Here is a 27,672-nt window from a genome sequence, read left to right on the forward strand (position 1 = left end):
TCCCAATTATTTTCCAGCAATCTTCAAACGGCATTGCCAGCCAGTGGTGCCCCTGTTTCCCGGCAGCGAACCGGCCGTGTTAAGGAACTTTACCACCAGTACGTGCGGCAGCGCACTATGGACAATTGGAAGTTCTGGATCGTTAGTCATTTTAATGCCCTAAACGCCGTTGTTGGTATATAACGATTAGCTTATTTTACAGTTTGGTCTAATTTTTGAACCACTGATGAACACTTTCAACCAAACTGTGTCGGTCGCTAGCTTGGACGAAATGTGCCGTACCTCGCAGCTGTGGGTCGATCAGCACTGCTCCCTCGTGGAACTCAGGCCAGGTATTATCTTTCAATTGGGTAAGCAGTAGCGAGATGTCTAATATTTGTAACATTTCAGCGGTGTCTAACAAACTTCGCCAACTGTCGACAACAACTGACATCCTGTCAGACCCGCCCACATCCTTGCAAGAGGAAGTACTGAAAGCTATTTCCACCTCGTTGCCACTGCCGAACTCGAGCGGAGGCAGCAGTAGCAGTCGCTGTGGCAGCACTGGAAGTAGTCCCAACCGAAACTCTGGTGGTTTCCAGTAAGTCTTATTTTCAATTAAGAATATAGAGCAGAGCAGCATGGCGGGTGTAAGACTTTAAGCCACTGTTAGAAAAGTGCACCTTAACGTTACAGGTGATCTCACGTTTTACAGCAGGACAGCATTGTGTTGCGTTTAATGTTTTTAGTAGCAGGATTTTTTTTTATGTTGCAACAAATAGTAGCGATTTTGTGAAAATCCAAAAATACTGCAAATGCTCGTCGCTTGGTAAAATCGGCCGCCAACTTGGCACTGCATTTTGTTCTTGGTTGTAGGAAATTTTATCGAATTGCTCTGCCAGTTATGAGAGAGCCAACAATGCTGTGCATTGTGCTATTCTACTGACTAAATGTTTTAGTGCTTTGTCATTAATTCCGAAAAATTTACAAATGGTCAGGTCTGGCGAAATCGCTCGATTTAGTATCCTACAATCATAAGCCTGTCCTGTTCTCGTACCTTGTTGTCTATTTTACTCCCTATGTGCAGAAAAATAAGAATCAATTATACACAAATACACTTTGGAGTATCGACATTTATCTTAAGCTTAAAGGTTTGGTTATGTCATACTAGGATATACCTTTGCATGAACACCTGGCTAGCGAATGAATAACACGAGAAATCATCGAGTGTAATATCATTTGTACAACATTTTAAGCGGCAACAACGATGTTCAGGGTACTCGAGGCCTTGAGCGTTTTTCTTGCCTTCTGGTCTGATGGATTTGTACGTTATAGAATGTGAGTTACGAAAGTGAGAGCGAATTTAGTACCTATTAGCTAGGATCGTAAGTTTACCGTGCCACTCCCGGTTGGTGGTTGTTTTGAGTTTATTAGTTGTTAATTTTTTTGCCTAGTTCTAACCAACGGTACCTAACGCAGAGTATCAAATTAGACGTACGACATACAAACACAATACAATATAGATAGATATATTTGTGTATTTTGTTGCGGTGAGTTTCGCTCGGAAAAAGATATCCGAATATCCTGTGCTGTTCTTTCGAGTTACAGAAGCATCGTGTTGTGCGGAGATTTTGATTTATTTTTTTAAAAACTCAATAATTTTTACATAAGTAGGTATAAAAATGAAATTCAACAGTTATTAAGTAACAATATTTTACATGATTGATTTTACTTACAAAATCAGACATTTAGATAATAAAAAATATTCTACAATATATATTTTAAAGATTCTCAAAACCACTTATATTTTTTAGTTATAGGTTACAATATAATAGGTTACAATAGTTTACTGCGAATATTTCATGAATTTTCAAATACCTAAAATTCATCATGGTGTAAAACTAGTGTGAGATTCTATTTTATTTTGTTCGCAATCTACGTAGAATATATTCTATAAAATATCAATAATTATAAGTTTCAAGTTACATTACAGAAACAGGATTTTTAAAGAGTAAAGAACTTTGAATACTGTGCTTGAAAAAAATTATTCCCGTTGTTCAGTACTCAAAAGTCTATTTATTTATCAGTGGTCGAGTATTCTTTGTGATCTAGTTTGCAGTTTTGTTTTGTGGGTTGCCACGCGTCAAATCATTCTCTAGTTGTTTGAATTGAATTAAAATCACGAGATAGGTAACGATGGAACTAAACACCTGTAAATAGACAGAAAGTTGGAGACCTTTGAAATTGAAATTTTGATTTTTTCAGTTCGTTCAAAATAATTGCTGTCTAGCAGGGATCGGGTGCTACTCATTTTTTTGCGTGCAAAGCACACGCCGTTGGAAGACTGCACATAAATTTCTAAAGAGACGAGTAAGAGCAGTTTGGATTGCACTGTACATTCGTTTCCAAAGAGACAAGTAAGTGCAGGTAGCATGTCACAACACACTTTATCCGTCTCTTTCCGGAGATGTCTCTTACTCAGGGATCGGGTGCTACTCATTTTTTTTACGAGTAGAATTCACGATGTTGGGAGACTGCACATCAATTTCCAAAGAGACGAGTAAAAGCAGTTCGGATCCCTTTCGTGTCGTTCAGGAGACCTCACGGAATTTACCCCAGTATAGTGCAAAAAGACGTACCGTGACTGCGGGTAATTCTGCGCAGCACATTTTCCCGCGCACTGAGCTTATAAAACTGTTTGCTACAGTAAATTTTACTAATACATACCTAATCTCTGTACTATTATAGCAGACTATGCTATGCACATGGTAAAGCACACAAATCAACTGTGTTTTAGTAAAATTTACTGTTGAAAAATAGTTTTTTAAGATGAGTGCGCGGAAAACGTGCTGCGCAGAATTACCCGCAGTCACGGTAGTTTCTACCTCGGAAAATTTCTTGGGTTTTGTGTGCCTCTTTGTTGAGAGAGTTTTTGATCACAGCCAGTGATGCCACATATTCAGAATAATCTGTAGTTATACAGATTTTATTTTTCGACATTTTCACGCATAACGATTATCTGTGTTGTATGAGGATGCGGATCACACCTTTTCAAAAAAATGAAACATGAACCGTACAACGCATATTATTGTTTTGAAAGGTATGCTCCTATGTTGACAACACTAAATGAAGGCACAGCTTAATGCTTTTAAAGTTAAATAGCACCTAAACATAAAGAGGCGTCAAAGAACATCTTGTACAGTAGACTTTAAAACTTAATTTAGTTAACAACAAAACCCATGTTTATCACATATTTAAGAGAGGAAATTGTTCCTTTTCTAGGTGCTTCTTATTCTCTATAATTCGACGTTTAAAAGATATCATTGATTACGAACTTTCTCGACTTTCCAACGAAACCAACAAAATTAAGCTAGCTTTACATTTCTTGTGCAGTAGTTAAATGTATTTAAAAATGAGAGTGGCAACCCTGATTATGCCTGTGCTGTGTGAAAATTTTGCCCGTTTGCGGCTTCCTGCTGACTCGTAGGGGGAATAGGGGCATTGAAAAGTTTATCGTATAATGGTGAAAAACACAAATTAGATTCATGCTTATAAAACTAGCAATCAGTGGATGTGTGGGGCACAATGAGCTTCCCACTGGGGCATAATGAGCACTCTTATAGAACATATCTGTGTAGAAGTACAACTGATGGGCCAACGTTTGTCGCGAGATGCCATGATACTTGGCGGCTTGTTTCGTAAATGTCCCGTCGCGCCTTATGGTGGCCAATTCTGCCTGCAGTCCCTTTTTCTGATCGATTCGGCTTCAAAGATTTTCTAATATATGTTCGCACCATCACTGTAAACAAACACTGACTATGGAAACAGAACAAGTCTCACAAGTCTACTGAGATGAATTTCAGGTAAATTTATGTGACAACACACCTTGTCTTATTTCACCCCAACTATAGGTGACCATTTCGCTCCTATCGAATTAGTTAAAGTTAATATGAGATTTTAACACTAATTATAGCTTAAAATCAAAACGTCAATGATAGTGAAATTTGGGGTACGACCCATACGTCATATTGATGTGTCTACATACTTGATTGAGGCACGACCGTATAAGCTTATTTTGTAGTGCGCAATAATAATAATTTTTCCAACATCCGGGAACCAAGTTGATTTTTTCAGTATATTTCCATGTTTTAAACAGACAAATCACTTTTGTTCTACATCAAGATATACTGTAGTAACTACGGAACAGTTCCACATACCACATTGTATTAAAAAATGCGTAGTTTCGCATATAAGAGGGGTGCCCATTTCACCCCGTGTGCTTATTATGCCCCTCATCCCCCTACACAGATTTCAATGCAACATTCGTAGCAAGTTTCGAACGCTTTTATTGCACATAATTGCACAGAGACATCTCCGGAAAGAGACGGATAGAGAGTGCTGTGACATGCGAACTGCACTTACCTGTCTCTTTGGAAACGAAATGTACAGTGCAATCCGAACTGCTCTTACTCGTCTCTTTAGAAATTATTGTGCAGTCTCCCAACGGCGTGTGCTTTGCACGCAAAAAAATGAGTAGCACCCGATCTCTGACTCTCAAGTATAAAATCTCTCTCTCCTTCGTCTCTTACTCCTTCCAAATATTGGAGACGTGCACAATAATCTGCGAGACGCACGAAGATTTTTTGCACAGCTCTGATTAGTTAGACGATCCCTGCTGTCTAGTAATGTAAACTAAGTGCTCAATATAAAGGCATTAACGGTTAAACTTCAAAGTAATTCGAGTGACACAATGTTGTCTTAAAACCTTAGTGAGGTAGGAATCTTACTGTATAAATGACACTGTTGTCGATATCGAAAAATCCATAAGCCGAAAACTTTTTCTTCTGATGTAGATTCTTCAGTAGAAATTTGTTAATCTGCTTCGCAACCTTGGTGTTCTTCATGGTGTAGTCGTCAAAATACCGTGTACAAAGGGCCGTCTCGTTTGCCTGTGAAATTTCGAAAAGAAACAGAAAGTGATTGTAGAAAATTAATCATTCTTTTATTTATTTACTGGTTCCTCTAAACCTACTTAATTTCTCTTGATAAAATTTGTATTGACATTTATTTCATAACTGTAGTTTACTTCTCATTGGAATAATATATCTAGGGTGCTTCACACTACTAACCTTCCGAATTGTTTTATCACACACTAGTATTAAATGCAACGTTATCAAACCTGAAGCCCCCCAAACAAGAAAATTGAGCCCTTTCAGGACAGGTTCCTCAAAGGCCAGCATATCTTCCTGATAGAGCAAGTGTTTGTAGAAAAATCTAGTCATCCCGAACAGCTGCTGTATAAATACTAGAAAGAAAACTATCCCATAGAAATCGTTCATTTCATCAACAGCATCCAGCAGACATATAGCGTAAGAGTTAAAATTTTCTTCTGGGAGTTCAGCTTTTCCTACGAAACTAAAAAGTTCACCAAGGATACCAACAAACGTTGCACATTCCTGTTGCATCAGATTGATAGCAACAGAATCCATCAGCAGAAAAATGAACAACATAAGTGCCCACCAGTCGTGATTTAAAAGCTGCTGATAGTAGCGAAATAATATGACTACTTTCGGAAATATTATCAACACTATGCATAAGCAATTATGACAGCCGAATTTCTCCATGCTTATCTGCAATTTACTGCACAGTTCTTCCAGGATGTAACGAAGGCTAGCGTGTTTGGCTGAATTGAAAAAATAATAGTTTCTCAGGATGCGTGAATAGTGTTTGATGGCATAACAACATTTCAACGCCGAAAACGGTAATTTTGTTAGCGCGATTCACTACAACGTTGAAATTCTCTCCACGCGCAATGTTAAATGTTAACAAGAGGCAGCAAACGAACGATAGTACGTTTGAGTACAAACAGTAGTAGCAATGTTTAGTACGCTTAACTTCACTCTTAATTGAAACCATATGAAAACCGAGTGAATTCATTACGGTATGTAGGGAGCGTAGTTGTCTTTCCATTGGAATTAAAATGTTAGCGAACAATATGGTTCAAGTTGATTTTTTGTCGGTTTTGTTCGCAATTACAGAATTATTTTTCCTCGAAAACATATTGAAATATTAATTTTTAATATTAACGTAAATTGCATTTTCAGTCACATAAAAATTCATCATACTGACAATCGCCGTCAGATGTTTTGCGTCAGATAATTTTCCAAGTATTTAAAGTTCTTATCGTGAAAAGCACTCACCTTTAAACTAACGTTGGTCGCCAGTCCCATTATAAAACATACTTTAATCGCGAGCGGCCACAACCAGACGGAATAAATAACGATGTCTTGAATAACACGCTCAAGAGAAAACTTTCCTACCGAATCCAGGAACAGAAAAAACAACTGGAACAGTTGCAGCGTTGCATCGAAGAACAGCAACAATATAGCAAATACTATAGGAGTCGCCAAAGCTTTCGTGGAACGATGCATTAGCGATATCAAGTCAAAGTATATTTCAATAACCTTACGTAAATCCCTATTGTGTCCGACGTTTTTGTTCATGCGTTTGCTTACAAAAACTACGCCAGTTTTGAGTATCGCTAAAATCTCTATAAATTGCATCATATACACATCAACGGTGATTGCTAGAGTTGAAAAAAGCATCATTCTGAAAAGTAATAACCATCCGTACAGCAAAAATGAATAGGAACAGTACATCAAATAGTAGAAAATGCTCACGACAAGACTAGTGAACATAAATCTCCTTAGTTTTGATTGATTTGGGTATTTGAGTATCATATCAAACTTCCGCTGAACTGAATTTCGAAAGTAACAAAAGACCGAAGCAACCGCGAGCGGACGTAAAATAGTTTCCGCGTGCAAATTTTTGCTCAAATTTAGAAATTGTAACGTGAATCATCCAAATAAACGGGATCATGTTTGCCTCTATAGTGCCGGGATATCAGAGTAATGTAAACAATGAAATGCTGTTAAATCCTGTGTAAATTACCGTGAATTTTATTGGAATTCTTTGTAAGCTTGCGGAGGTTTACATAAAGGATGTTAGTGTGCGAATAATTGAAGTGTTATTTCACACGGTTCAGGAGTATGCCAATAGTGAAAACTGGCATGGCGCTACGCCACCGGTAGCTTTTTATTTAGCTTTTTTGCCTTTCTCCTAGAAAGGTATAGCAATCACTGGAAAAACCGAAGGTATAAAAGTGGTCCCAATGGCCGAATGTCATATACCACTCGACTTCTTTCGACGAACTGAGCATTTTCTGTATGTATGTATGTATGTGTGTGTGTGTGTGTGTATGTGCAACTTTTTTTTCTCACTCACTTTTCTCAGAGATGGCTGGACCGATTGTCATAAAATTAATTGCAAATGAAAGGTCTAGTTGCGCCATAGGTTGCTATTGAATTTCATTGTAATCGGATTTTTAGTTTAGAGGTTATGTATCAAAATGTAAAAATCACGAAACATCAATATCTCAGGAACCACACAACCGATTTCAATAAAACTGGTTTCTAATGATTGGGCTGTCCCCAGAACTCTTAACTTTCGTATTTCGTTATGATTGAACATATGGTTCAAAAGTTATGTAAAGAAAAGTTATACTGAGGTTGTTTAAACTCACTCATTTTTCTCAGTGATGGCTGAACCGATTTTCACAAAATTAGTGTCAAATGAAAGGTGTAGTTGCCCCATGGGTTGCTATTGAATTTCATTGCAATCGGATTGTAACTGTGCCCGTTGTTCATAAAAATGTTTAATCACATAATGAAAGTAAACATATTGACTTTCTCCTGACGATCACTGGCTAATTAAAAGGTAGAAAAATGATTGAAATGGCCGAATGTCATATACTACTCAAATCAGTTCGACGAATCGAGCATTTTCTGCATATATGCATGTATAGGTGTATATGTTTGTGTGTGGGTGTGTACGTGTGTATGTGCACCTTTCTTTCGCACTCACTTTTCTCAGAGATGGTCTGACCGATTCTTTCTATCTTGGTGTCAAATGAAGGATCTATTTGCCGCTTAGGTTGCTATTGAATTTTATTGTAATCAAACTTTTAGTTTTGGCGCTGCGTCAAAATGTGAAAAACGCTCTTATATCTCAGAAGCTATGAACATAGTTGATTTCAAATAAATGGGCTTTCAAATCCTTAAACAATGCATTTCATAATGTTTAAACATGTGGTTTGAAAGTTATAGAAAGAAACGTAACCCGCAGACTGTTTAAAACTATAGCTACGATCAAACTATGTGGCCTCAACATCATTTAAATTTAATATTGTACTATTTCAATGTTTACGGCCTTGCTCGGGATTGAAGTTGAAATTAAAAGTCATTTCTATCATTTCACGTTTTGCCTTTCTCCTAAAAAGGTATAGCAATCACTGCAAAAACTAAAGGTATAAAAGTGCTCAAAAGGGCCGAATGTCGTATACCACTCGACTCAGTTCGACGAGCTGAGCATTTTCTGCATGTGTGTCTGTGTGTAACGCTCTCCCAATCTCACTCGATTTTCTCAGAGATGGCTGAATCGATTTCAATGAAATCAATTGCAAATGAAAGGTCTAGTTGCCCTATAAGACCCTATTGAATTTTATTGTAATCTGATTTCTAGTTTAGAGGTTATGTATCAAACATAAAAATCACGAAACATCAATATCTCAGAAACTACAGAACCGATTTGAACAAAATTGGTTTCAAATGAATGGGCTACCTTAAAACCCTCAACTTTTGAATTTTATAAAGATTGAACATATGGTTTAGAAGTTACAGAAAGAAACGTGTTCTGGAGACTGTTTAATCTCACTCATGTTTCTCAGAGATGGCAGGACCGATTTGCATAAAATCAGTGTCATATGGAAAGTCTTGTTGCCCCATAAGACCCTAATGATTTTTTTTTTTGCGAACGGATTATTAGTTTTCCTGTTATGTTTAGAAATGTGAAATCCAGCTATGAAAAGAAACATATTCTGATGACTACTTGGGCTCACTCACTTTTCTCAGAGATGGTTGACCCGATTTCCACAGAATTAGTATCAAATGAAAGGACTAGCTGCCTCATAACACCCTATTGAATTTTGCTGTAATCGGAATGTAACTTCGTCTGTAATGTATCGAAATGTGAAAATCACTAAACTTCATTATCTTAGAAACTACACAACAGATTTGAACAATATTGATATCGAATGAACGGTATAGTTAAGGGTTAACTGATAAATTATGATTGAACACGTGGTTTTAAAGCTCGGCTCCCCCATACTTAAGGGGTTATATACCTTTTTGGTCGAGAAAAATGAGGGAAGTTTGAATTTATTTTTAAGTGCATAGCACCATTTACATTGCATCAAAGTGGTATTTTTCTGAAAGTACAGTTTTTCAACAACAAGAAAATACGTTTGATTTTGAGATATACAAATTATTACTGGAGTAATGGCCGTTTCCCCGAAACGCTATTTTTTTGCAGAGGCTTGCGGTGATCCTGATAGAGACTCAGCGGATCAACCGAAATCAAAAAACTCATATTATTTCATTAGTTTAGAAGTGTTCCGGGTCCTTGAACGATCGCCTTTATGAGTATTTTGTTTTAAGTGCAAACGGGAACGTTTTTCCCAAAAAAATCACGTTTTGAGCGCAAAAAATTGCATTAGATTTTTTTTTGCGGCAAAATGTAACTGTATGTTTCAAAAAGCGATCGTTCAAGGATCGGCGAATTTTGTAACGAAAATTAAAAAAAAAAAAAAAGGAAATCGGTTCAGTAGTTTTCCCACAATCAGGATCACGGCAAAGTCATTTTCCGGAAAAAACTATTCCGAGATAATCGCGTGTAAAGTTTCAAGTTTGGCTTATGCGGCCGTGGCGAGGCTCTTTGCAAATCGCTCTAAATTTCTTTCTCAATAAATAATTTATTTATTTCGTCAATCAATCAATGTAGACTACAATTCTAATGTATACGTTAATCTTAAGCTATCGAGTTCTAGCACGTAATGCGCTTTTTAATGCGTTCCGGGACATGGTAACGTCTATAATCTCGCAGTGTTTGTTGTATGCGTTCATGATGCTGTTAATTGGTCCATGTTTGGCGTACAATGACCGGTAATTATTGTTAGTAAAAATATTGCGCGTTCTTAAAGGACGAGAAGGAGCATAAAAGTTAAGAGTTTCCAGCAGATTTGGTGAATTAACACGTTGTGAGATCATATCGTTTACAAAGGTAATCATGGTTGTTTCTCGTCGTTTCTTCAGAGTTTCGATATTAATAAGCATGCAGCGAGATTCGTAAGAAGGGAGAGGATATGATGCCCAATTGAGTTTTCTTAATGCAAAAACCAGAAATTGTTTTTGAACTGATTCAATACGATTGGTATGAACTTCTTGATATGGGGACTAAACTATACTGCAGTACTCTAATATTGATCGAACATAGCTCACAAAAAGAGTTTTTATTGTGTATGGGTCCTTGAAATGATAACTGAAACGTTTAATAAAACCAAGCATACTGTTGGCTTTGTTGATTATTGTGTTATAATGATTCACGAAAGTGAGTTTCGAATCGAGGATCACTCCTAAGTCTCTCATTTTGGTACATCTCTCTACAAGTTGTTGGCCTATGTAATAGTTCATAGTTTGCATTGAAAGTTTTCTTGTATATGATATGACATTACATTTCTTAATATTTATATCAAGTAAGCTTTTCAGACACCAAGTATAGAAGGTATTGATCTGCAACTGAAACAATTCGAGGTCAGACTGGTTTTTAATCTCCATATACAATTTCATATCGTCGGCATAGATTAAAATTTTGATCTGGTTAAGTAAAAGGGTTACATCATTAACGAACAAAATGAATAGTAAGGGTCCTAAATGTGATCCTTGCGGAACTCCAGATGTTACCTTCACTGGATCAGAGAGATGGCCTTTGAAACGGACAAATTGTGTTCTGTTCGTCAAATAAGATTCAATCCATTTCACGAGTTGGTTATCTAGTCCAATGCGTTTTAGTTTGAAGATCAGTAATGTTATATCGACTCTATCGAAAGCTTTACTATAATCGGTATATAATGTTTCAACGTAGTTACCTCTATCCATTGCAGCGAGTGTGAAATTAACGAATTCTAATAGATTAGTAGCTGTGGACCTTCCTTTGAAAAAACCATGTTGGTTGATTGTAATACTATTTTTCACCTGTTCGAAAATTCGTTTATTAACGATTGATTCAAATAGTTTCGGAATACAAGAGATGATTGCTATGCCGCGATAATTTTTTATATCAGAGCGTTTACCTGACTTGAAGATCGGGATGAGAAATGATTTTTTCCACATGGAAGGAAATTCACCTGTTTTGATTGAAAGATTGAAAAGCCAAAACAGTGGTTTTACAAAAGAAGAAGCAAATGTTTTAAGCATAGATGGTGGAATTCCATCTGGCCCAGCACCCTTAGTTGCATCTAGGGATTCTAATGATGTTAATATTTCTTGAACAGTTATATTTTGAACTGATACACTATTGGTACAATCAGGTAAATGCGTGAAGTAGTTAAAATCTCTATTTTCATCCGGGTTTTTGTAAACGGTCTGGAAAAATTTCGCAAATTGGTTGCAAATAAGCTGAGACTCGGTACTTTCGTTACCTTCAAAATGCATGCGTGATGGAAAATTATTAGTTTTCATTTTTTCCTTTGCAAAACGGTAAAACTGCTTTGGATCAGATTTGATATTACTTTCAACCCTAGAGTTATAATTCTCATAAGCTAATGAGATTTCTGCATCTAGTTCGCTGCATATGTTCTTGTATCGTTCCAGATTGGTCTCACATTTATGGTGTTTGTACATTTTATGGGCTTTCTGTTTTTTGTTTTTCAAATTTTTGATCTGTTGCGTGTACCATACGGGATCTTTGAAACAAAAGTTAGTGCGTTTTTTCGTCCTAGGAACTGTATCATTTATAATTTCGTATAATAGAGAGAGAAACGTATTCGCGGCTTTTTCAATATCCTCTTTGCCTCGCAAAAGTGATTGCCAGTCGACTGCACTGAGTTTACGGTCGATTTCTGTTATATTAGCTTTTTTAAAGTCATACACATACTCAAATTCACTATCATTGGGACGTGATCTAGTGCTATCTATGTTCAATGAACACTCAATGGCTGTATGAAATTTCTCATTTTTCCATAGAGGATCAACGGCTTTATCTACGCTAAAATCTTCAGTGCAGTTTGTGAACAAGAGATCTAAAAAACAGTTTAGTTCATTTCGTATTGCGTTTACTTGATATAATCCTAACTGACTGGTCGTGTCGAAAATTTGCTGTAGTGCCTCGTTATCTCTTACTATAGGAAGCAACAGTGATTCGTTATCGCAGTCCTTGATGAAGTCTGCATCTTTTTGATTGAAATCGCCGTATATATGAATTTTAATTTCCGGGTCAGAGTTACAAATTACTGAGTTGGCGGTTTCTAAAAATAATTCATAATATTGTTTTTTTGCAAATTGTGGAGGGAAGTATACTGATGCAAAAATGTGGCATTGACCGTTTAATACAGTTTTGACCCAAACATCGTCAAATTCTTTATACTTCATCGTTGGGACCAACTCTGCATCGAACTTTGTCTTGACGGCTACTAGTACACCGCCACCAGATTTTTTATCAGTTAACAAAAGATCACGATCGCTTCTGAATACTTGATAACTGTTTCCAAAAACCTCCTCACTCTTTATACTTTCAGACCAACTTGTTTCCGTTCCTATAATGATTGAATACATACAACCACTAATCTTTTTACTAAGAATATCAATTTTTTTTTGAACTACTCATTCTGTTAAAATTCTGGCAATAGATTACAAACTCTTCAGAGCCACGTCTTGAATTACTCTCTTTCTCATCGAAAGGGGTCATTATTTCCGAAAAATCGGTCTATAAAATTTGTCGGCACTTTCCCTTGCGCGTTGCAGGGATTGAATCCTCTGGTTGTTCAAGTGTCTACTATAAGAATTAAGGTCTTCGGAAGCCGCTTGTTTCGGTACGCCGAATTCTTCATGTACCTCGAAGAAAAATTTCCTGAGCTCCTCCGCAGCTACTGGTAGTCCCTCTGATGCCAAAGTAATTTGTATGCTGGTTTTCGTCATACCGTCGTAGCAAACCGTTGGGTCTTTGTCATGCATGTACGCAAGGTAAAGACGTACAAGGTGCATAATTTTTGGATCTCGTAAACGCGCCTTCAGAAAACGCCCGTCTCCAACAGCTGATTGTTGTGTTAGGTTGACAACAGGAGGCCGCATGGGATCGAGCGACCACGATGTTGGGTGCGATTCTAATGTTGCTTTCGAAGTAGTGTTCTCATTTGGTGGCGATTCAATATTATGTAGGTTCTGGTTGTCTGAACGGTAAGGGTTTATGGTTTCACCCTTCCGGAAGTTGATGAAATTTGGAACTGCGAGGCCTGCTATAGGGTGGTCAATAGTTGATGGTGGTCTGGCAAATTTAACTTTGGCGGTTGCCAGTAATTGTTTATCCGATCCATTGACACGGATCTGGTCGTTTTGGTAAGTGTGTGTGAACTTGTGGTTGTTGTTGATATAGTTACTATTCGTTGTCTTGTTACTGTTGCTGTTGGTGGTATGGTTTCGATTGTTGTTGAAGTTTTTCGATTCAATATTTTGTCGCCTCCTGCGTTTCCTGTTTCGTCTAGATTTTTCGGCAGCCTTTTCTTGGAGCCTACGAGTCCGTTGTCTAGCATCATAATCCGACCAGTCTGGCATCCAGCGCCATTTATTGCCCAAAAATCGCCATCCTGGCGAAGAATGGTCCGTTATGGGCTTCGTAGCTTTATTGTTAGCTGCCAAAGTTTGATTTAATTCTTCATGCAGTGACTTGTGTTGTTGTGATGCGCTAGTTTGATTAATTTGGAGACTAGACTTTCTATTGCTCAGATCTTTATGAAAATTTGTGGAAATGTTCTCATGATGTTGTGTTTGAAGATAATGTAATAAAATTTTTCCCGGTTTTTTGAAAACTAAAAAGGTATATAACCCCTTAAGCAACCGTTATGTTTTAATTTGTAAAACAACGAAAGTCTATTATCTTAAGTATTACGACTTATTTGAACATTACTAGTGTCATACAAACGAGTCATCTCTCAAACTTACAAATAACAAACTTCATAAAAATTTGATATACTGTTCAAAAGTTTTGTAAAGAAAAGAAATTCAAAGACTATTCAACACTAAGGCTGCTTTGATCAATATATATGGCCTCAACATGATTTAAATGTGGTATCGTACTATTTGAATGTGCCCGGTATCGCTCGTGAATAAATTGTTCGAATTTAAGAGTCATTTCTTATATTTCGCTATTTCTGAAGCACTAACATTACGTCAAATTTAATATTTTATACTTTAATTACAACATCAATATTTTAGAACCCAAAGAGTGAATATACTTTTTTGGATTTAAGCATTCATGTAAATCTATTTTTACAAATAATAAGTTTGAATGAGAAAGGCTGAGTCTGACCGCTAGGTGGATTAATTTAGGTTTTTTAATATGTGTGTGCATGGTGTTGATAAATAGTGAAAGTGAAAAGAATACTAGCTAAACATTTCAAAAGGTCCTATCTGCTTTCATCGTTTTCCTGAAACATCTTCTTATTTTGGTAATGGTTCAGCTTTAGTAACTCTCCCAAGCGTGGTTTTCGTTCAGAAGGCTAGAGTGATCGCTTCGCTATCAACTTGTGCAAATAACGTGTCATGAAAGATGTTAAATAAGTTGTAGTGATTAAATGAAAGTGATCGATCAGAAAATCGTTCAAAGCAGATAGGACCTTTTGAAATGTTTCTCTAGAATAACCTACAATCCTAGAGATAAGTTTAATTAGGAAGGAAGAGCTGAAGGCAAACTGCGCGTACTGCTTCTATGTAAAAATTTTTGGCCCTAGAAGCTCTTTCTCACGAAATTAAATGGTGTAATTAGTGAAATGAAACAGTTCGAGCTCTCCTGTTAAACCTGAATAGTGAAGAAGCGAATCACCGAATCGCTCTAGGCAGGATAAGTATCGTTATATTTTCGATTTGTTTTGAGATCAGCTGGACTAGCCACAAAAAAAATACCAACAGTGTAGTAAAACTAGACATGCTCGCAGCGCTACCGCCGTTCGCCGGCGGGTAGACAAATTAACCAATAAAACTGCTAATGAAAGAGATGAGGAAATGCCTACGAACACATTTAATTTTGTTAGTTGGATAATCCGCTTTACTTATATAGCGATAGTTTATGTATATAGTGAAACAATAATTTGTCGCGCGCGGGTATAGAGAACATATAATTGTTTTCTTGTTTATTGCAATTCATGATTTCTCTAGCTTTTGAACTATTGTCGAATATTCATATTTTTTCATTCGATCATGTTAAAACTTGTAAGTGGACTTGACATGAGTTCTTGTCTACTATATTTGGATTTTGACGGGTTTGGCTTTTTATAAATAAACTTTGTTCGTACAGTAAGATTTTTTTATACGATTTTATTTTACACGTTTTTTATGACGGTCTTCCTAGTAACGCAGTTTTTATACGTCTTTTTTTATAAATAACGCGGTTTTTTTACACGGTTTTCGCGTAAAACATTAAGTAACAAGAGCGACAACAGACTACAAAGAGGTGTTTTTTACACAGTTACATTTTTACACGACTCATTACGACGTTTTTATAAATAACGCGTCCTTATCCCTTGTACGTATCCCTTGTGTGAAAAATACTTGACCGAACTTTGCTTAATATGCATATTTGCATTTTATTTTCAGTTTTTAGGCTTTGAACGCATGTAACTCTGCCAATTTTTATACTCAGTAGGTGTTTTACGGTAGTCATAATATTTACGAACTCGTTCGCATGATATTTAAAAGTTATATGTGTTGCGTTTGCGTAGCTCGGTTTCAGAAATGAAAATATAATAACTCTCGAATTTCTTTCGACTAAATCATACACATTTGGAGTGGCCGCAACCCGATACGTCGGTTTAAATCGTCCACATCGTGTAGTATAATATTTTTCATTACAATCATATACACCACACACACCTGTGCGTGGCCCGGCATTCTATTGGCTTTCTGCTCTAAAAACGTCTCAAATCAGGAATTCGTTTTATAAGAACAGACGAACATCATACGAGAAACGTCACTATTCGATTTGATCTAGAAACTTCGCATCGATACCTTCGAATTTTTCACAGATAGATTTTCAACTCGTTATAATTTCAATGATGTACGAATATTCGGATCAGTTTATATAAGTCATAATAAGGATACCGGACTTTGTGTGCGCTTCAATTTTGCGGTGCTACATCATCAAAAAGAAATGATCGCGTTATGATTTCCGTGGAAGATATAATAAACTCGTACGCGCGATTTTGTTATAATGAACCCGGTACTTGAACTCAGCGCATCGTTTACCAGAACGAACCCTACTGAAAACCCTGCCCTTTTCTCCAACACCCCAGTGATTTCTCGTGGAAGTGCAGAGGTGTTCTCGGCTTCCGATCAAGCGAGTATCACGTCAACATATTCCTATACAAACTCCTTCATTGACCTGCATTCGGATGCGGCCGGCGCCGGTATTGCCTAATAAAAAGATTAAGGTCACCAGTTTTTACACATTGAGGATGAATGTTAGTCCCAAACATCATCTGTTGGTTCTCTGTGTAACTACAGCTGATCTGGCGATAACGAAGTAGCAACCGCGGGCGGTCAATCATGCTCATCATGCTCATGCTCATGCTCATATCAAACTTCCGCTGAACTTTGATTAGAGAATTCAACAGGTTTATAATTGCTTTCGAATTCCACATCCCATTCAGAATCATTACGTAGTTGTAGCTAAAATAAAGCTCATCGTCAATCGCTAGTAACGATGCAAAAATATGTCCATAAGTTTCTATCAGTTGAAGTCATACGGTACTGTAGTACCACACCCAAAACATGTTGCATATCACTAAATACGTCAGATTTCCAAGTAGTATTAAAGTTCGATGCTTGTTGCAACAGTAACAACCCTTCACCGGATCAAACTGTGCGCTACTGTGCGCTAGATATGTGTTTATTGGCACTATGAAACGCAACGGGTCCCTGCCGGTCATGGTAACAACACTGAATACAATTTCATATCAAGCAACTGAGGCGTGACACCTACGGCAGTACCATTGGCGTTCAAATTAATCTAGTTAATTTGAATTCGGTTTGCTATTCGCTTACCGAAAGCAATCGAAATCATTCCAAATATCAATACTGTAAGTGCGATTCCGAAGGGCTGATTTCTACTCAATTCGCTTAGGCTTTGTGGATGTTGAAAGCTGGTTTAAGGGGGATAAAGGTCAAGAATAGTATGTACAACTAGAAACTGAAACGGCCGTGGTCGCACTGATGAGTGGATGCCCTTGGAACAACATTCATCAAAAAATGACACATCTTCTATAGTACAATGAAATTCGATAGCCTTGTACAATGTTTTGACGCTGATGATAAATTCGTTCGACTATGGCAATAATGTACGATGTTTGATGTCGGGGTCAAATTTTCATTGCCTTTTTTTAAATCATATAGTTTCTCTTGTGATCTACAATTTTTCTAGCGGACATAGGCGCCGACTTCACAGAATTTTGGGGGGGGGGGGTCAAGAGAGTTACAAAAAACCTTATTTATCTGATTTCATTAATATTTATATTGCATATTTTTTGCGTGAAGTTTAAAAATCTATTGTGTTGTGAAGTTTAAAAATCTATTTATATAAAAGAGATGTTTTGTATGTATGTATGTATGTATGTATGTTCCAGCATAACTCTCGAAGGCCTGAACCGAACAACCAAACTGGGCATACGCGTTTTTAGCACAAAGGAAGTGGTCATAGAAGTATTAGATAGGGGGAGGGGTCACCCTTCCAGAAGAAGGGGGTCAAAAGTAATAAATTTTTATACATAACGGAAACCTTTCATTGAAATTTGATGATTTTCGGGTTCTTGGTCATATTTGGAGGCCGGAAGTTGATGTCCAGAGACCGAAACATGATGTTCGATGCCATTTTCAATCCAAGATGGCGACTTCCGGTTTCTGGGAAGCCATTTAAAGCTGTGGAAAACGCTCATAAACCCCCCAATGTTGGTAGGGTAATGTATTATGATCCGACCAATTTAGACTATTTTCAAGGTACATCGCTTTTCAAGTCACATTTTCACCATCAATATTACATGGAAATCTAAATAAAATACATTTATCGGAAAAGTCTATCTGTCTAGTTTACAAAAATAATAATTTATAGCAAATCCGACGTAAATACATTTAATTATATCGTTTTTCCTGATCATAGATTTTGTATCATGACCGGACTAGGGTGAATCATGATCGGGCCAAAAAATGTATGATTATCGGACCAGTGTGCTTCTGAGACTTCAAGCGATTTTCCGCTTCGCGTGCTGGGCTTTACTTGCATGGTGTTTGGTTTGGGTTTGATAAATTAGATTTTATCAATTTTGTTCGTGATTCCTAAAATATTTTCGAAAATTTTTCATATTATTTCGAAAACGTTATGAATTATATTTGAGTTTCAAATAAGGCAAGTTTGCCTATTTAATTTCTGGGTGTTTTTTCGGTTGCCGTTTCGTTTTACCGATAGCTTACTCCACCACTACAATTTTAGGAAACGATGTATGACAAATTTGTAGTCCCCAAATAGTACTACAAATTTGCCGGATATTGCAATGCTCTAAGTTTCATGCTGAAGTGTGACAGCTCATATTCAGCCAATGTTACTTATTACGGGAATTACTTCTCGGTGAAATGTATATTTCACTCCAACGCTCACTTCACTTTTTGAGACCTATTCCCGATTCCATCTAAAGTGAGGTGACAAAAACTACACGCAAAAGTTGAAGTTTTGTACAATCATTGTGTCTTCCCAAATCGCACAAATGTTGCACAGAAATCGCACAATAAATGTGTGAAACGCATAACGCAACAGTTGTACTGCGAATACATTGACATAGAATGAAAACAGAATATGTATCATATACCGACACTTTATTTCTCACGTCGAGTGTATTAGTGACTGCTACTCATGGAGCAGTGCAAGCAGCAAGTGCAGTGCAAGCGACGAGAGAAATTTCTCTCTCGCTCGTAGAATTTCCATGTATGTGCGACAAGACTAGACACGTCACATACAATTTGCAGGTTGCTCTTTCGCTTCTCTTTCGGTTCGGATTGCGACGCGCAAGGCGATATCTCGTTGCTTTACGAAATGAGCGAGACACCCGTGCTGTGCATACTTGATACCGGTGTTGTTAGTGTCACTCATACTGTTGGTGCGTGCTTGCTGCTATTCAAAGGAATGCATGAAGAAGAAAAAGTATCTCGAAAGCGTGTGTGCGTAAGACTTGAACAGCGTAGCATATGTCTCGTCCTCAAGCAGAAAGGAGGAGAATGGTTTTGCTTCTCGCTCGCTTTGCAATGCTGCTTGAACTGTTTAGGTGTAGTAGTTTGGAGCTGCCAAATACATTGGAGAAACGCTAGAGCATTAATTGCGTTATGCCCAACACGCAATCATTGTACTGGTTCCGAATTACATCAACAATTGCTCTAAAAACGCACAATTTTGTACTGGTTTCGCACCATCCAACTTTTGCGTGTAGCTCCGTGAAGTTAGATGGACAGTGAAGTGAAAATGAGAAAAAGGCAAGTAAAATGAGTTTCCCAGCACAAAAATTTCTTTGTCTCAGAAAGTGGAGTTGTTCCGATTTTTTTTTTCGAGATAACACCAGATCTCGAAGTTTTATACATTTCTAAGACATTTGGCATACAAAAAAATCCGATATCGAACAGTTCATGAACTTCATCAGTCAAAAAAGTGACACTTTGGCCGTTTTAAAGGCACCACTTCCCGAAGTTCGATTGAGCTGAAATTTTGTATGAGGACATTTTTCGAGAAGACGAAGCTTTTAAGCCCTACCGCTAAACTTAATTCAAAGATCAATAACTTTGCTTTATATTATCATTAGATCACAAACCAATCGGTTTTTAAACCTTCCTCATCTTCTTGAAATTACTTCGTTCAAAATGGACTTTGCGACGTTTTGTTAACCCACGTGAGTCCCGTAATAGGATTGTGTTCACTTCACTCTGATTTCACCGTGAACTCTCCCATAATAAGCACCAATGATCGCGGTGAATAGCATAATGTATATTTTATGAATTTCACTCAAAATTCAAAACGTTTATTAACATTTTACTAACTCGAGCCAAACTTTCTCACTAAATTTTTAGAATAGTGCATGTTGCTGACATGTATGTATTTATTGAAAAATAATTGGTGTCCATTCTGTTAAAGCACTCAGAAGCTTTACTTTGTTTCATTTTTCCTTTAATTTTAAACCAACCGTTCTTTTAAAAACGTTATATTTTCCCAACATTTCAACTGCTTGTTAAAATATCTCGCGAAAGCGCTACTAACTATGTGATTTCAATTAGGTGAGATTGGCTATCTCTTCACGAAAGCACTATCTGTTATTTTTTCAAACTGATTTGTAAGTCGCTATCGTATCTATTTGATAAAGTTGTTTAAAAGAATAAAAGCTATTATTTCATACTGCTTAAAAGTTCAATCACAGTTTAAGGTTAAGTGAAGGAAGTTATCGGTGCTATGTCATATATTTTTTCGTAGAAACCTTAGTCATATTCGTCATTGTATTTGGTATCTCCGAGCGTTTTTATAAAGCTGAGACAGATGCCTCGATGAAAGCTATGACAACCAATCATTCACAAATATAAACTTTCATATATTTTAATATATGATTCTCTCGTAAACTGGTCGAAACTTTGCGGAAAAAAGGTGCTTCTTAAATTAGGTTGACACTGAGTTATATTTTCCCCCATTATACTTCAAGGGCTGTTTGCAGTGAAGTGTAGTGCAGTGTAGTGTAGTGTAGTGTAGTGAACCTTACGTCGTTTTTGTGAGGTTTCATTCTATAGAAAATAAGCTTAATCATTTACATACATTTACATCATTTACAAAAGGTTTACAAACCTCCAAACATTGGTATTTCCGGAACCAGGATGACCTTTAGAAACCAGAAATAAAAATGCAACGCAATTTTTTAAATTCAATATGGCGACTTCCGGTGGCAGAATTTTGTGAAAAACGAATATATGCTCTGTAATATGTATATTTTCGATATCGAGATGACGTCCAGAATCCAGAGTTCTAGAAGTAGAACTATGTTCAGAAAATGACAACGGGCGTCTAACGCTATTTTCAAATTCAAGAAGAAAAATATTCAAATACTCCCTGATATTAGGTTCATAGGTCAGAGCTAACTCCTCAAAACCGAAAATTGGTGTCCGAACGCTTGGTATAGTGAGGGTTGTTTTTCTGCATTGGAAGATATTCAAAACTCCAGGAAAATGTGGAGATAGTCCCCGTATTTTCAAATTGGTAATTAATTCATGAAGACTGAAGTTCAACTATCGGAATATACATAGTTTCGTAAGCTGTCAGTGGTCACGCACACGCCAAACGCAAGTTACTAAAACTGTCCTCTTTCCTAGCAAACTATGAACCTGAGGTACACCAAAGTTTGTTATTTTTTTATGTGTAGCAACCACAAGTTACCATTGATTGCGTTTGAAGCGTGAGGAAATCAGATTGAAGCGTGAGGAAATCAGAGTGAACTGAGTTTTAACTTTCTTAGACACACGTGTTATTATTCGCACATGGCTAAATGTTCTGATCCAGTTGCATCGACAAAAACCGCCAAAAATATAATGTTTCGCTGAAGACAGAGAAAGATGATTTCGATATGTAAAAGGAACGTAGTATCATCAGTGGTGGGCACCGCTAACCGAAAATTTAGCGACGCTAATCGCTAAGTCGCTAACCGGAAAATTTAGCTCGATAATCGCTGAACGCTAAACGCTAAACCCACATTAGCGGAACTTTCGCTAATCGCTAATCGCTAACTTTTTAATATGTAAATAGACTTATCACTATATTTATCGCTCATGTTTTGTAAGATTTGGACCACTTTGATCTGTTTTGGTTAAACAAACGAAAACAATTACTTTTTAAAGCTATTTACAGTAAGAGGTTCACGAAACGGTATTCATATTTGATTTTGTAAAAACAAGAATAACAAAAGTTATTTAGCTTGTATTGAAAATAGATACTCTTAGGAATGTTTTCATGAAAATTCAATTATTATCTGAATCGAAAAAGTAGAACCAAAGTTCTCATAATTTCAAGTGCATTGCAATTTACCAAAGTTCTTGGTGAGCCAAAAATTCAATCTAGACCCGATCAGAAGAGCATAACAAGAAAATTACAAAATTCTATCAACACGAGATACAAATAACATAATTTGATACGATTTTGTATTTTCCCATATGCTTTTGATATCAAAATATAATCTGAATGAGTTTTAAAAACAAATCCTGAAACAAAGTTGTTTTGAGACAAATCTCACATTTTTTTCGTCTCTATCAAAACCTGTAGTTTATAACAATGGTTGTTATTATACTGTTCCATATGCTATCTCATTTTGTTAGAAAGCTGATACGTTAGTAACAAAACTTGATATAGGTTTGATATTAGTAGAATATTTATTGTTATAATTTCTGTTATTTTAACACCTAACGGGATCTAATTTGAAACACAACCTGAAAGGTTTTTTGTATAACAAACTAACAGCTTCTGTTACATTTTTGTTTAGTCTTTCTGATCGGGGACCTTGTGCTTGTTCTTCAAAATGCTCCTGTGGCTTGTACGATAACTGGAACTCCATTCTAGGGTAAAAAAACTGACAAAAGTAACTTTCGCAGTAAAGTATGTTCATCTTTTGAAGTAATTTACGTACGCCATCAGCAATCCACAGTTTTTCTATATATTTCTATTGTCGCTTCTCCACAAAATTTAGCGAATTAGCGATTAGCGTTTGGAAGGCCAAAATTTAAGCGACGCTAACAGTTTCGCTAACCAGCTCAAAAATAAGCGAAATCGCTAAATCGCTAACTGAAATTTAGCGTCGCTAATTAGCGAATTAGCGGAATGGTGCCCACCACTGAGTATCATAAATATTCAGCATGACCCAGAGATTTGAAATTAACCAAACCACTATCTGTTGATTATGAATTAGTCCTGTAACATCATACAGCTTCATCAAAATTAGGTTGTTAAGAGATGGCATAAGACGGTACCCGACTATGAAAAAGTCAAGTACATCATAGGTTATTTAAAACAAGAGCTCCAACGTAATCCGTTAACTATAATCTGACGTTCAAACTGTACGGTTAAAGCGATAATTCCTTTGCCGATATGTACAAATATCACCAGTCAATACGTTATTAAATAATAAGATATTATGTTATTGCTTTATAAATACAGATACAGTATAAGCTTACACTATTGGTCATTACTTTGAATTTGATTAACAGTTTTTATTTTAGATGTTTGAAATATCGCCATGTAGTTTTCGATTTTTCTAAAATCCAACATATGTACTGTCCTACAAAAACCAAGCATTTGATTTGTTTGAAAAAAAAGAACAAGACAAATTCCGAAATCGACGTAAAAAACCACGTGAATTCCGAAATTCGCGTAGAAAACTTCATTTGCTGAAGGTTTTTAACCATTTTTGCTAAATACTTTCAAAAAAGGATAAACAGCAGTGTTATTTCCACCTACGAACTGAGCTGAACATCAAGGAAAAATTTAAAACGAACGATCCTCAGACATTCTAAATAAGCGATTTTGAAATTGAAAAATGCCGCGTCGAAAACGACTTTTCTGAAAAATCTGCGTAGAATCCGAAATCCGCATAAAAAACGCGTTAATTTCGAAATCTGCGTAAAAAGACCTTAGTGTATTTCCCTTTGAAACCCTTATACACATTCAAGGATTACACCACACATTTCAGGTTAAAATCAGGAACAAGAGAACGCGGGGGACAGGCTTTTCATGCGCGAAATGGATAAAGTGTTAGGTTAAACCGGAGTATCACAGAGTGATTTGAACTACCCAATAATGATTAGGAGACGTTAGTACCCAGTTATTCTAGGCTTTACCATGACTATTACAAAGTACAGAGGCAAACTTTTGCACGAGTGAATGATTTCTGGAGTAGTTCAGTATTTTATCGTAGACAACTATTTTGCAAATTGTTATGTTTTTCTCGATCACATTTGTTTTTGTTTGTTTTGTAAGTTTTACTTGAAATGTAACATCATACTTGAAATGTAACATCAAATTGAACTCTTATTTTGAATTATACAGCTCAAACTAAAATTTTTCAATCATTAAAATTTTTTTCGAAAATGGTTAAATAATGGATAAAATGTTCTATGCAGTGGTTCCGTATGGGAGGCAAGATGTTCATTCGTCTTCAAATAAACGATCAATCCAAGCATTTTCATGATACACTGAAAGAAGGATGTTTCTCACAGTTAACATTTGAGTTCAAAATTAGTGTTGATCATCTGCATCGAATTGTCGAATTGTCATAGTTGAATCTTGATTCCAAACTAGATTTTTCGAAGAAGCTTCATCATTTTAGAAAAAGATTGTGAGTTCCTTATGGGAGAGAGCTGGCAACAAGGCCAACTAAGTATAGTGCGCGTTCTGCCTTAACGCGAAATTTTAGTAATAGGGCTGTTCCCGCGGAATAATAATGGTTCAATTAGTGAAACCGCAGAGTTCCAGTTACCCTAATGTCCGGGAGAGTGAAGAGGAGAATTAACGGACCGCTCTCGACATGATAACATTGATAAGTATCGTTATGTTTTCGAGGTTTTTGTTTGTTTTGAAGTCACTTGAACCAGCCACAAAACTCATCGACCGAAAAGTTGAATTGGATACGCTCGCAGCGCCACCGCAGTTCACTGGCGGGTAAACGAATTAGCTGCCATGAAAAAGTCGAGCAGATTTGAATATAATACTAATATCGAGGATTTTTTTTATTCCATACTCAACGAGATGGTTAGAGTTAGATGCATAGCAGAAGGAGCGAAGGAAGAAAAGTTGGTAAGATCGTTCTAAATTATATTAGAGACATTGAAGCTTTTATGACCAAATAATATTAAATACGAGCCACTAATGCAAATTAGTTCGGAAGTGTGAATACAATGTCATGTCTAATAGTTATAACAACGTGTTCATGCGGGGCTTGGTGTTTATGAAGGCGATCTCGGAAAGTACGTGTGTCACCAGACATTCTTGAAATGGATCGTTGGATGAACACTAGAGCTGTCACCTTTCATCTCCAGGACTAAAAATTATGTAATATATTGAAAAATAGAATATATACCAGCTCCAAATAGAAATAGATGCAGATATGTTTTTTCCATAAAAGCACTGCCGGTCAGTGGGAGATGAATTGTAAACACACACACACACAAGCTTCATCATTTTAGAATAAATACCAGTATTTGTAGTGAGTCGAAGTAATAGTCCACCATGCATTTAAAAGTGGCTAGCCACTACGGGTCAACTAGTAAGGATGATATTGATTTTTTTTTTACTCTCGCTTATTTTCCGTCGGTCTAGTTCCGCCACTGTTGTTGTGCCAATCACCGACGCCCGGGAAGGCGACTCCACCCAGGACCCTAACTCACGACCCGTTGATTAACGGACCGGCGCCAACGGCTTTACTTCCTCATGCGATGGAAGGCGTGATCCCAGAGATTTTTTGCCTCAGAAAATCTCCCGGTGTCGGCTAGGATCGAATCTAGACCAGTTGGGTTGGTTGTGAGTGGATCACGCCACCTCACAACCAACCACGCTAGGCCCCCGCTCTCGGATGATATTGATATTGATATTGTGAAACGAGAAAACATAGCAAGCAATAATGTTAACTACCAGAGGTGAGCTTAGGCTATTGATTATGTAATTTCAGTCTAATTTGAGTTTATTGTAAGTTAATCGATACCGTCGAAGATGCTGATGAGGCAATCCATTTTCCAACGGATTTTTGAACTCACTCGACCTAGCTGGAATGCCTCCGCATCGATTGTTAATCAACAAAGGATCTTCAATCATATTGCAAAGGAATATCGACCCCCCGAAACTTTGTAACGAAACAAGGCAATATGTTAGAAAGATGTTTAAAAATATAAGTGGAGCAACAGGAAAGGGCGAAGGTGGAACAGTTTTTATACCAAGGATACCACATATGTCTTGTGATCTACCATTCTGTTATAAATTCCCTGTAAGAGTTGAATTCTCTATTACTATTAATAAGTCACAGGGACGATCCATTCAACATTGTGAAGTAGAATTGAGATCACCGTGTTTTTCCCGCAGTCCATTACATGTCGCTTGCTCGAGGGTTGGCTCACCTGCAAATTCATTCACTTTAGCTCCAGACGGAGAAATGAAAAAGGCAAGCAAGGTTATAACCAAAATAGAAATATTATTTGAAATGATGGGTTGGAAAAAATAAATGGAAAAATAGAAAATGAGAGAAAAAGCAGAAATTTATACACGAGCAAGGCCGGGTACATTCAGCTAGTAACAAATAAAACTATCTGAAAAAAGGAAAAAGAGACGCCAACTTTCTTGAAATATTGAGGGAGCAAAATAATACGTTCCCCCTCGGAAAACATTTTGGGGGGACAAAAAGTGCCTTGCCCTCCCCTCAAAGTTGGCGCCTATGCTAGTGAGCAAGAGTAATGTAAAGAAAAGCAGTATAGTGAGGCGTAGAGGGTAAACGTATAAAAATCCGTCACTTACCATGGTGTCGAAATACCTCCCTTTCCCGTCACAGTCGTTAGAGATGCAGAGGTTAACTTGGCCATAAGAGCAATTCCACAAAAATACTGGCAACAAATTTAATCGACTATTTTCGATTTGGCGGAAACTTTGCATAGATGTTTCTATTGGCAAAAGATGCCATTTTGTGCTATTTGTTGAATTTTTTAGAACACGACTTATTTTTGAGAAGTTATTGAAAAATGCTATTTTGGGAAGGTATTGATGATTACAAATATTCTTAGGTTCAAAACGGTTTGTTTGATCGGTATGTTGTCTTGTGCAAAGTTGTAGATCACAATTTTGTCTTTCCGGAAAAAAATATATATACATCAAAAAAAAGTATTTTTTTGTGAAAAAAAGTATAAAGAAAAATTAAAAATTAATTATCTTAAAGAGCTCATTTTGTAAAAATCTATTTTTTTTTTTCATGAAAACTACAAAAGATTGTGAGAACTAAACCACCGTTCCCAGCGTGCATGAGGTTTTTGTAGAACATGGGACAACTTTGCTTGGAACGGCAGTAAAACTGTTTGACCAGCATCTGCGGTGAACCCCTAGCAGGCATCATGTATTATCCAAAGTTTTCAGTGAGCCACGGTCGACAAATTCGTTGACTTCCTCAAGTTATTCGCCGTCGATCGTTAGTTTACTGTCCTGTCGTGCTATTAAGCTTCAATCAACCATCCCTACCTCGCGTTTCAGTCTGTTGTGCTATACTGTTTCCATTCTTCCCAACTTTGATCAGTGGGGTTAACTCCCCGGAAAAAACGCTCTTGTTTATGATCTTCCATAGCTCTTCCTGTACTCACGGTGCTTTTAGAGGATCTACCGCAAAGTGAAGGTCTAGTCCGTTGTTGATGGCCTTCTACGAAACTTGCTTGATAACTCCCTACGAATCTATTTACTAGTTTCGACATACACTGAAAGATGACTTGGGAAAGCCTTTTCAAGGTGGCG

At 36.9% G+C, this 27,672-nt stretch overlaps 2 protein-coding genes and 1 long non-coding RNA gene across 5 annotated transcripts in view; 2 read left to right on the forward strand and 1 right to left on the reverse strand.

The window, feature by feature from the left end:
• LOC129727781 (MLX-interacting protein) overlaps nucleotides 1-1,525 on the forward strand; it is a 63,396-nt gene extending 61,871 nt beyond the window's left edge. For both annotated transcript variants that reach the window (XM_055685956.1, XM_055685957.1), the window contains 3 exons: nucleotides 18-141; nucleotides 203-332; nucleotides 391-1,525. In XM_055685956.1, the coding sequence (XP_055541931.1) occupies nucleotides 18-141; nucleotides 203-332; nucleotides 391-584 (448 nt within the window). In that variant the 3' untranslated portion in view covers nucleotides 585-1,525. The remainder of the gene's footprint in view (nucleotides 1-17; nucleotides 142-202; nucleotides 333-390) is intronic.
• A 282-nt stretch (nucleotides 1,526-1,807) lies between these two features.
• Nucleotides 1,808-27,672, reverse strand: part of LOC129729899 (gustatory and pheromone receptor 39a-like) — an 82,952-nt gene continuing 57,087 nt past the window's right edge. For both annotated transcript variants that reach the window (XM_055688777.1, XM_055688778.1), the window contains 2 exons: nucleotides 4,767-4,928; nucleotides 1,808-2,189 (listed from right to left, as the gene is read on the reverse strand). In XM_055688777.1, the coding sequence (XP_055544752.1) occupies nucleotides 2,088-2,189; nucleotides 4,767-4,928 (264 nt within the window). In that variant the 3' untranslated portion in view covers nucleotides 1,808-2,087. The remainder of the gene's footprint in view (nucleotides 2,190-4,766; nucleotides 4,929-27,672) is intronic.
• LOC129729900 (uncharacterized) lies at nucleotides 4,642-26,974 on the forward strand. The gene is made up of 3 exons (XR_008728755.1): nucleotides 4,642-4,753; nucleotides 25,510-25,826; nucleotides 25,881-26,974. It is a non-coding gene; the product is annotated as an uncharacterized LOC129729900 (long non-coding RNA).

This window comes from Wyeomyia smithii, chromosome 3, assembly GCF_029784165.1.
Source record: "Wyeomyia smithii strain HCP4-BCI-WySm-NY-G18 chromosome 3, ASM2978416v1, whole genome shotgun sequence".
NCBI classification, from domain to species: Eukaryota; Metazoa; Arthropoda; class Insecta; order Diptera; family Culicidae; genus Wyeomyia; species Wyeomyia smithii.